At 31.3% G+C, this 11,775-nt stretch overlaps 1 protein-coding gene across 1 annotated transcript; it reads right to left on the bottom strand.

Moving 5' to 3' along the window:
- Window positions 1–6,264: 6,264 nt before the first annotated feature.
- On the bottom strand, window positions 6,265–9,291 carry LOC145069621 (putative aspartic proteinase GIP1). Its single transcript, XM_079016572.1, has 2 exons — window positions 8,520–9,291; window positions 6,265–7,132 (listed from the first exon to the last, which is right to left on the bottom strand). Exons 1-2 carry the CDS (start codon window positions 9,069–9,071, stop codon window positions 6,362–6,364), a joined length of 1,323 nt encoding a protein of 440 aa, XP_078872698.1. The 5' UTR covers window positions 9,072–9,291; the 3' UTR covers window positions 6,265–6,361.
- Between the last annotated feature and the right edge of the window lie 2,484 nt (window positions 9,292–11,775).

Below are 11,775 nucleotides of genomic sequence, written 5' to 3' on the forward strand. Positions count from 1 at the left end.
GGACTGAAAACAAAATTTAAACAATATTAAGTACCTTTTGTCCATATTATTCACATAATTAGTTAAAAAGGAATAAAAATGTATACTAAATAATTAACTAATTATGCACATATCAGGCTTCATATTCTCAGGTTCTTCATCAATCCATTCCCAAACTTTACACTTTTTCCCTGGTTTTTGTAGTAATAAAATCAACAACATAGAAGGTAAGAAAAAGAAAATTGATGCGATTTGACAAATAAAATCAATTTAGGTATTTACCAATGAGTTAGGGCACACTCGGAATTTCTTTCCAGGGTTATCTTTGGTCTTGGAGGTATGAATTCTTGTAGGGAGTATACAATTAGGACTTCCTTATCTACTCTGTGATTGCTTGAACCTGTGGAGATTCTTGAGCCACTCGACATCTTCTTTCTTCTTCTACGACAAAAACGTGATCCCTCCTGATTTTGGATGTTAACATTCGTTTATAAGGAGTGGCTAAGCTAATTAATTGTTATGCAGTTGTTTTTAGTGCCACATGTGTTTCCACATCAGCAAAACTTATAGAATCCGGTCAAAAGGACCAAATGTGTACATATTAATAAAGTATAAGGGTTTAATTTACAAAAAAAAAAGAATAAGGACTAAATGTGTACATTTCAAAAAGTAACTTACCCTATCAAGTCATTTTCCCTATTATAATTTTAGTCGAAGTTTTTGATTTGTTTCAAAATTGTCTCTATGATTTTCAAGTTTTTCATAATCAGCCCCCTTCTGTTGAAAAGTTTGTATAAAATTTGTGAGCAGGTTATCAAACTTTACGATGATATATATTTATGCAAAACTACACACAATGATATTGAAAATTTTTACGTTGCGCATCAAGAGAAATATGGTGTTTTCGGAATGATATGGAGCATCAATTGGGCTTATACCTTTGGTTCAATCTTTGTGTGCATTCCCACAACATCAAAGTTCAAAATTTGTATGCATTTCAACATGTCTCGCAAAGTTCTTGTTTTTCTTGGTGGTGTCTCGATAAAAATTGATGAGTTCTGTTCATCTGTGGTAGATGATGACAACGAACTGTTAAAAGATAGTGGTATGGATGCCATAGTAGATTGAGTAACATTTACTTGTTCTTGCCATTATCATTGATTGTAATATCATCGTGCCTTATGTCTTCTCCATTAGGTCATGTCCATGTCAACTCTTCGCCAAACCTTACGTCTAACTGATAATGACATTCATGTTGATTGGCTTATATAACTTAAATGCTTTAAACTACTCAATGTATCCAACAAATACAGCTTTTTCGTTCATCTAGATTTCCTCCCTTTTGATAATGAGTATGTGCATAAACCAATCATCCAATATGATGCACAAGTAACTATATCCGAGAAACTCATGGTTTGATCTCACTTCAAACTTCTTAAGGAGCGACACCAGATAGAATACGCGTATGAACACAATTTAATAAATACGATGCACAAGTAACTATATCCGAGAAACTAATATTAGATAATTTTTTTCTTTTAAGCATACTTCTCGTTATTTCCATGATTGTTTTGTGTTTTTTTTCTGCCACCACACTCTGTTGGGGAGTGAATACCATTTTCTTTCAAGAAAATTTGAAAAATAGTGTGAGTTGTATTCCCACCACAGTTTGGTCTCAAAGATTCAATGACATGATTATTTTGTTTTTCGACTCTTGACTTGAATGCTTTAAACGATTCAAATATTATTGACTTTTCTTTGTAGAAATAAACCCATATATTTTGTTGGAATTCCTAAGTCAAGTAGGACACAAAGAGCTTCAAGTTGAGTAGAGCACAAGCAAGTTGGATTGGCCATACTTTAGGAAAGTTAGTTTCCTTTTCTAATTCTATAAGTTGATAGGGTATACTATATAGACATACCGAGTTCCTAGAATGTATGATTAACACAATCATGTGTCATTGAGTTTTGAGTGATTTTCTCAATAAAATTGAAGATTTATTCTGGTTGATGTTTGTGTTTTTATTGTTTTGATCTTTTTTTTTTTATCTTGAATTGATATCAGAGCTATCTCCAGGTTAAGATCCTCACTTCCTATCTTACATGTTAAGCAAGTTGGTCAACATGGGAGACGATGGAAGCTAATATGGTTCACCTTCATCGAGGGACAAAGAGGTCGGGAGAACCTCATTAGACTGCCCCATGCTAACGTCCACAAATTACATTGTGTGGGAGATGAGGATGATGGTAGTCTTGCGAATGCACAAGGCATGGAGCATGATTGATCCATGATCAGAAGAGAATGCTTGCGAAGGACGACTTGGCATTGGGATTATTATATCAAGAGATGCCGGAAGACTTGATCATGCAAATTGATGATCAAGAATCCTCCAAAGACCTTTAGGACGTAATAAAGGTGAGACATGTATGAGCAAATCGGGTGATAGAAGCCCGTTTACAGGCCTTAATATCTTAATTCTATAGGCTCAAGATGACGGAGTCTGAATCAATTGATGAATATGTCAGGAAGTTGTCCGGAGTAGCTTCGAATTTAGCAACGTTGGGAGAAACAATCGAGGAAACAAAACTTATGAATATGTTTCTTAAAATCCTACATCAAACCAAGTTCATACACATAATTGCTTCACTTAAACAAGTTCTCAATCTTAAAACCACTAGATTGAAGATGTTGTGGGACGATTAAAAGCTTATGAAGAGTGAACAAAAGAAGATGATAACAATCAGTCGAAATTACTTTTTTCAAAGAATGATCATGCAGGATCAAACTAGAAAAATCAAGACAATATGAAGGGTCAGTGGAAGGGATCAAACAACAAAGGACGAGGAAATTCGAACAAAAAGACTTCAAATTTCAAGGATGCATCGATATCTACAGCAGAAACAATGCGAAAGGAAAAGCATAAGAAAGACCGTTCCAAGGTGATTTGTTACCGGTGTGATAAACCAAGACATTTTGTCTCTCAATTTCCTGATCGAATTCAAAAGCTACAAGAGTCAAATTTTAATGAAATCAAGGATAATGATAAAACTGTGTTCTTACATGAAACCGTGTTCCTAAACAAAGAAAATGTGGTGTTGTCTCGATATTATTCACAAGAAAATGATGTGTGGTACTTAGAAAACTGGGTGTGTGATCATATGACAGGAAACCGACCATTTTTCTCTGAACTCGATGAAGGCATAATTGATAGAGTCATGTCTAGGGATAACTCTTGTGTAAGAAAAAAAGGAAAAGTTGCATTACTTTTCCAAGGAAAAAGGGGACAACAACAATTAATGACGCAAATCTACTACATATCGGATCTTAAGAACAACATCTCCGATGCGCTCTTCTTTCCTTTCCTTCGTCGCCAGTAGTCATGTTTTGAGGGGAAATCATATCCTCGATCCTTGACTGATCGAGATGGGAGAAACAAGAAGGGAAAATGACCATTAGTGGGGATGTTTGTGGTATTTCTTATCAGATCGTAAGGAGGGCAACCATCGGGGCAGAAAAACCCAGTGAAGACCAGGTAGGAGCGATCGGAGGTAGCATCACCGCTTCCTTCCTCTTCTCTGGCTGCAGTAGACCGGAAACAACCCACAACAGCAACAGTCGACGGTGGCTAACAGGTAAAAGAAAGTTCTTTTTCTCTTTTCTGTTGTGGATTGAAATCGATGGGGGTATTTGGGATGTTTGTTCTTGATTATTTTGATAGAAAATTGTTGAATGAGTAACTATTTGTGTGTTTGATGTTTTACAGTGGATCGATGGGCGTACAAAAATGGATGTTTTGGTTTGACAGGAAAAGAAAATAGATCAACACAATGATCTCATGGAGTGTTTGGTTGATTCATTTGGCAGAAAAGAGAAGGAAGAAAGAAGGGAGACCTTCTGTTCTTTTGTGTGCTGGAATACACAAAAAGTGTTCTTGTGTTCTTGACTGGAATCGATGCAGAATGAAAGGAAATATTGAGGTGTTTGGGTGTTGATGTGAATTCAGTGGGGGAAAGAAGAAGGATTGAAAGAGGGTTGTTCCCTCTTGGACGTGTTCCTGGCATCCATTGAAGGACAAACAGGAGAAACATAAATCTTTACGTGTGGTTTTATTTAATTTGAGTTTGGTTAAGTTTGAGTGTTCTCTAAGGTTGAAGAAAAAGTGCAGGAAAACTGGATGTTAACTCATTGGTGATCCATTGATAATTTTGAGAAGGAAACACACGTTTCCTTTGTGTGTAATTGACTCTTTCCTTTGTGTGTTGTAATGTAGAAACATACTTCTACACAATCAGATTTATTTGGGATTTAGTTGTATAATATTTCATAGGAAAATTCTTGAAAACAATTATATTTACATGTAGTGCGTTTATATACATATTATTGGTTGGATATATATGTATATGATATATCTAAGGAAAATCGAGTATTGCAACTGCAAGTAGATGGGAGCTAAAATTTATTTTACATGATTGATATTAGTCTTTGGAAGCCCTATAAGACTTATATATATACTTGTGTATAATAATTTTGTTACAATATTATCGATTATACTTGATATTTTTTTTTTGTTTTTGCCATGCATGATGTATACTTTATAAAAAAAATCATAACCAATTACTTCTTTAATTATTATAAAAATCTGTTTTTCTTACATATGAATATGAATATAAATACATGCATGAATTTTAGAAATATTGTTTATCAACCGGATTGGATTTATATATTTATATATAATTATTTCGGGATACATTACCAATAATTAAAATTATATTGAAGTCAATAGTTCAAGGTTACGTGATTAATAAATCTGAAAATGTTTGATTTTTTACTTTTATAAATATTTTTATTCAAAAATATTTCAAATATGAAATTAAATATTAGGTTATAGCCTGAGTCCAAAAATGCTTTCGGAATCTCTATTTGAGGTGTGCAAGTTCATCAATTGATAGAAACGTTTTTAGTAGTTTTTAAGAAATCAGTATTATACTGGTTTTGGATTATTAAAACGGTCGTATCTTTTGCATACGAACTCCGTTTTAGACGTTCTTTATATTTTCGGAATTAGGGAAACATGTACTACGAGACTAAAATGTTTATATTGCTCACAACTGCTTAACACAGATTTTCAGTTTTTCACACGCATTCTTATGGTTGCAGTTTGAGCTGTTTGATTGGTTTATCAATTTACACATTTGAAAGTAAAATACAATCTGGTATCTTATAATAGTTGAAATAACTCATTTATTTTATTTTAGATGCACGAAAACTCAATGATTCAAACTACAAAGAGATTTACTGTGAACTTGACCGTTCATAGTCTTTTACCAAAATTTTGGGATGTCACATAAACCATAATCGAAAAACCGAACAAACGCAAAAACCAATGGTGCATTTTTTTTTTTTGAAAAACCGAATTTATTGGTACGGTGCGATTTTTATCTTAAAATCGAACCACACCACAATCTTATTAACAATAAAATAAATCACTAATTTATATTATACAATTATACATATTATTGAACTTAACGGTAATTAGTAATTAGGTATTCGGTTTAATATGTGAGTTTGTCACTTTGTGTTTTTAACTTAATAATTATATGTAATGTATAAACAATATGTGGGCTACAAGTTGCAAGCTTGTAACTTCTAAACACAAATTGAATTAAAAAAAAATGAGCTTGGAAATATAAGTTGCAAATGAAGTGATCAAATAAACAACATAAAATACTCAAAATTACAGTTTCTAAATGTAAGGAAACGAAATGACAACATGTCATACAATCATAAATCTTCACATGAACACTACGGTTAAAAAAAATCGTATCGGTGAACATAAAAAACCGTACCATATGTTTGACTCGGTTTAAAACCGACACCGAACTTGTACAAATCGAAACCCAACTAAAAAACTGCAAAACCGCACCCAACTGTTTCTAGAATTCAAAAACCGCACCTTGCGTTTTGCGGTTCGGTTTGGCCCTAAAACCGTACCAAACCGCACCATGTTCACCCTTAGTGGTAGGTATCCCATAGTTAGTGGTAGAAAATGTGGTGTTGATGTGACACCCACCACTATAGTGATTATTGGTGTGTATAACGGATAACCTAAATGGAATGACATACATCGTTGATTAATGATTCCAAAGATAAGGAACTAGATTAGCTTATAATCTTGACAAATTCGAGGTAACGGTTTTTTAACACATTCATAACAAGTTCATTTGAATTGCATTTATCGATTGCAATGTATTTTATTTGGCAAAATGTTAAGCAAGTCAAACCGATTTAAACGACCACAGTCAAACTTGAACGATCAACAAAAAAAAGTTTACAGAAGTTTTAACAAAAATTCTAGTCAGAACTAATATCAGAGGGGATTCGTCACAAACCAGGATCATCAGTAAAGTTGAAGCTAGCACAATCAGTATTATGCACCAAAACCGAGGAGCTGAACCCTAATCTCTGCGACACCAAATCAAATTGCAACAAGTTATCCTCCATTTGATGCCCTCCGATCACCACAGAACTCCTCGGATTCTCACCACCGTCAACAAACCCCAAGCACCACAGATCTCCATCTTCATCTTCACCTGCAACTCTCACCATTGAATTCACTCCAAACATCCTCCAAAAGACATCTTCGCTATGCATCACAAAATCGATAGTCGGAAACGCAGGCCCTAACCGTGTGCTAGAAACTTCACTCACTGGATAACACACATCGAACGGACTCACCGGATCCGTTACAGTGAGACCGATTGTGGCCGATTCGTTTATGAATCGTTCGATGAACGCGTTGTAAATCGAGGTCTCTAATATAGTGTAAGGAGTGACGGTGCTCAATCTGGTTCCACCGAAACCGTTGTCGTTGATTGTCAAGAGCTTGTTGTCGACTTCCACCGGGTTGCCGTTGACGTTGATTGAGGTGACTCCGATGAAGTACTCGTCGGAAGGATGGCGGTAGTAGGTAATTACGGTGAATCCGATAGGGTTTAGAATGAGTGGTGTGTAAACAAGATGACTGGAAAGGTCAATTCCGGGAGAGAAATAGTACGGACCGCCGGTGTTGAAGAAAGCTGAACCGGAGGATGTACTTGACGAACTGGGAAGGCATAACGCAAACAAATAGGGTGAAGCGTAAACGCTACTAACCTGCGCCACAACGTAATTTAGCCGTTAAAAAAAGAAAGACAATGAATATTGTTGATTTAGTTAAGAGAAATGTATTAAGACACTATCCATAACTTATTAAAAAAAAAGAGAAATCAAATATCCTCCTACTTTTTCTTTCTACATATCATCCTACCCAATTAAATGGTGACATGTGTAACATTTAATGTTCATTTAATGAAATTTAAAAATATTTTAGGATACTAATATGACACATGTCATTATTTAAATAAGTAGAAGGATTTATAGGAATAAAAGTTAGGAGAATATTTAATTTCTCTAAAAAAAATAATAATAAATGTTGTTGATTGTTTTAGGTATTCTGTTTTTTTTTCTATGAAATTAATAAATAATGTTGACTTTTTTGATAGTAAGGTGTAAATGATCATTTAATATACGGTTTATTTATTATTTATTATTTATTTTTATTTTTTTTGAACGGGCAAATCTAATCTACTCCTAAGTTAACAACACCTATTCCACCTATGTCCACGACAGGACTTGAACCCTCGACCTCAAAGAGGGAGGACACCACCTGATACCGCTGGGCTATAAAACCCTTTGGTTAATATACGGTTTATTCAATATACGAAATAAACAGACTTTATGCATGCAAAATCCAGATAGACATGGCGGCAAAAAATTTAATGAAAAAAAAAAAAAGGTTGTCATTTCATTAATTTGTAATGCTCTATATAACTTTTATTTTATTTAGAGAAATTAAATATCCTCTCACCTTATACCTTATTTTATTATTAAAAGTATAAAATATATATCTTTTAAAGTATTGTTAAATATTTATCAAATATCTTGTAACAATCGTTAAAGACAGCATGTACCTATAAAATTTTATCTACAACTCATACAAGTAGTAGCATTGAAGAAATTAAAAAATTTCGACCAAAATCATAAGATGCACAAGCTTTTATTAAATATTATATCGCAGTCTCGTACGTTATATAAGTTTATAACAATTCAGTTATATATGCATTTATCGATATATGTCTGTTCACTATTTTCAACAAAATTAATTAATGCGTCAAAAGACATTAATTAAATACAGTGATTTTGATAATCTACTATTATTTCGTTTGCTTTTGTAGTCAAATAATCAAGTGTAGCACGAGAATCAATACTTTCTTGTTTTATCAGTCATACCTTATTTTCTTACTTTTCAAATTTCAACTCTCTATTTTGTCCTCAACTAAAATAAAATTAAAAAATATCCGTATTAATGTATTAAAAAACTAGGTAGGAGTCAGAGTGCAAATCCACATAAGTATAGGGACTGAAATTGCCAATTGTAGATGCTAATTGCTATATATCAATTCGAATAGATGGGACATCGGAAGGGGATAAGGAGACTAACCTGCGCCGGGAGCGAGAAATTAGACCGTCCTAAACCGGCTGAACCGGACACCCCCTCAGGTAACCCCCGAAGCAAAGAGGCATCGGAGCAAGAAAGCACGAAATTAGGGACGACACCTAGTTGACCGGTGGAACGGCCGTCGGTGGTGGTCAAAGCAAGGGAGTCGATGAGTGCCTGTGCTAAAATACTGTCTCGAATCACAGGATTCTCCGGGAATAAACCGCAAGAGTTGTTGTGGCAACCAGGACCCGACGGTCGGAAACAATTGGAGCAAGCTAGGGAGGCGAGAGAATTACAGAGACGGGTGCCGCAGTGGATGTAATGGTGGCTTCTGGATGTGTATAATCCGGGAGTGCAATCGATCCAGCTGAATTTACCACCGAGATCGAGGAGCAAATCGGTCGATTGAAGAGGTGATTTGAAGAAAATCGAGATGGTGTAGAGTTCCGTCGATTCGTCTCTATCGATAGGAGCCACAAAAGCTGTAGATGAATTAACGATATTGAAATGGTAGAAGAATAAGAAGAAGAGAACAAAGTGGAGAGAAGACATTGGATACTGAAATGAAGTTCTTCAGAATAAAAAAAACGTCAGAATTTTGAAGAAATGTGGTGTGTTCTGTAAATAATGAATGAATGATCCTATTTGTTAAAATCAAGCAGTATAGGAAATTATCATTACAATAAAGTAACAAAATGATTTTAATTAACTATATTTTGTGTCTCTGTATTGTAAGTTGTGACAAGATTTCAGGCGATTTTAATTGAACTTTCAGTTTAATGAAAAAAAGTACGAGATTAAAAAAAAAATTATAAAGCATGTTTTTATTATAATTTTTTAGGGTATGCACAATAAAAATATTGTTATTTAAAATCAGTGTAGGTCCATCAAAACGTGAGGCGCAATTTTATCGTTATGAAAAGCCTTATAATGTTAATGATAGGCGTGTCGTGTGGCAAGACGTGATATGACATACCATAACGCGTTATGGCATGTGTTCTTTTTATTTGGTATATTTTCTTTGATGTTTTTTTTTATGCTTTTTCTAAACGGACATAAAAGTATTTTGTTTTTTTGTTAATTTTTTGTTGTTAATTGTTGATATAAAAAATTCTAAAAACTAGTTATATTTGATATAAAATGTACTTGCACGTCATGGTCGTTACGCTTGAGGATTGGTCTTGCCGCCACATCACATCTCATGCCTTTTGGAACATTGTTAAAAATAAAAATGAATTCTTACTAACCAATTTTATAAACATATAATATATGATTTAAGTTTTGATCTGCAAAACATCATACATACTTATAAAGTTAGCATTTTTTTTTTGAATCTCATGCATTTGAAACCCCCATTCTTTTTTCCTTTCACCACATTCATTTGAAACTCCCATGACTTTTCAATTTCTTTATAATAATAATTATAATTTGGTAATTAGGTTAAATAAATATCAAATCTAAAGTGTAATCATATATAAACTAAATTTCAATATTAAAATAATATCTTTAATTCTACTTATAAAATTATGTTTTTTTTTTTTTTTTTTTTTAAATTTTAACATATTATACTTAATTTATTAGTTTTAATATATTGTTAGATGTAAACCATTATCATTTTAAAGGTATAATTTTTGAACAATTTGTATAAAATACTTAAATTATTATTTAAAATATAACATTATAGGCTCAACTTAAATATAAATTTTATTTAACTTAAACAACCCAAAGATTATTTTATAAATAGTTAAAAGTGATAAATTGTAGTGTCTTTCTAATAATGATTATAAGTTGGTTAATAAGGATAAATAAACATCAAACCTAAAGTGTAACCATAAATAGACTAAATTTTAATTTTAAAATAATATTTTTACTTCTATTTATCAAGTTATGTCTTTAAATTTTAACATATTATACTTAATTTATTTGATTTAAAATGTTGTTGCATGTAAACCATTATCAGTTTAAAACTACAACTTTTAAACAGTTTGAACAAAATACTTAAATTGTTAATTTAAATATAACATTACAGTGTCAACTTAAATATAAATTACAGTTCCACTAAAAAACCAAATAATATTTTGTAATTAGTTAAAAGTGATAAATTATAGTGATAAATGCAAAAACTAAATTGTAATATCAGTTTAACTAAAATATTTCCTAAATATATTTATATAATAATTAAAAAATTTCAAATAAGTAGCTTAAAATAACTTATAATAACAATAGTTAAAAATAACTCTATATAAATGATTATATTGTTACCTTTAAAATCAAAAAATAATGTTTGATGTTTTAAATAATGATAATGATAGAAATTAAAACATTAAGCAAATAAATTTTAAAAAATTAGTTAAAAATAACAACAACTATAAATAATATTAAATCATATATAATATTTAATTATATTGATATGTAACTCATGAGTAGAAGTCATTCAAACGATTGAGATTATGACGTTATAATAGATGTATATATTATCATATAATTCAAAATAATCAATATATTATATCAAATTAATATACGAATTATTATATCAAATTTAACAACAACGTTAGTGTTATATTTTAAAATATATATATTTGTAAAAACTTCAACTATATAAGTGTTTCTGCGCATTACAATGTCAACTCAAATATAAATTTCAGTTCCATTTAAAAAAATAAAGAATATTTTGTAAATAGGTAAAAGTGATAAATTGTAGTGATAAAAGAAAAAAAACTAAATTGTAATCTCAATTTAACTAAAATATTTCTTAAATATATTTTTATAATCGTTAAAAGTTTTCAAATAAGTAGCTTAAAATAACTTACAATAACAATAATTAAAAACAACTCTATATAAATGATTATATTGTTAGCTTTAAAATAAAAAAAACAATGTTTGATGTTTTAAATAATTATAATAATAGAAATTAAAACATTAAGAAAATAAATTTTAAAAAATTAACAATAAAAACAACTATAAATAACATCAAATCATATATTATATTTAATTTTATTCATGTGTAACTTGCGGGTAGAAAACATTCAAACGATTGAGATTATGAAGTTATAATAAATGTATATATTATCATATAATTCAAAATAATCAATATGTTATATCAATTTAATATATGCAAATTATTATATCAAATTTAACAACAACGTTATTGTTATATTAAAAAAAACATATATATTTGTAAAGACTTCAACTATATAGGTGTTTCTACGCAACGTGCGGACATTCACCTAGTTTTAACATATAATTTGCCTAATTG

The sequence above is a fragment of the Lactuca serriola genome, chromosome 8 (genome assembly GCF_051521515.1).
Source record: "Lactuca serriola cultivar US96UC23 chromosome 8, Lser_US96UC23_V15, whole genome shotgun sequence".
Lineage (NCBI taxonomy): Eukaryota > Viridiplantae > Streptophyta > Magnoliopsida > Asterales > Asteraceae > Lactuca > Lactuca serriola.

What these genes read in the sequence shown, in the direction of transcription:
- LOC145069621 (XM_079016572.1), bottom strand. Translation starts at nt 9,071, where the DNA reads ATGTCTTCTCTCCACTTTGTTCTCTTCTTCTTATTCTTCTACCATTTC. An exon ending in ATTTCTCGCTCCCGGCGCAG is followed by an intron (nt 7,133 to 8,519) that starts GTTAGTCTCCTT and finishes GTTGTGGCGCAG; the next exon opens with GTTAGTAGCGTTTACGCTTC.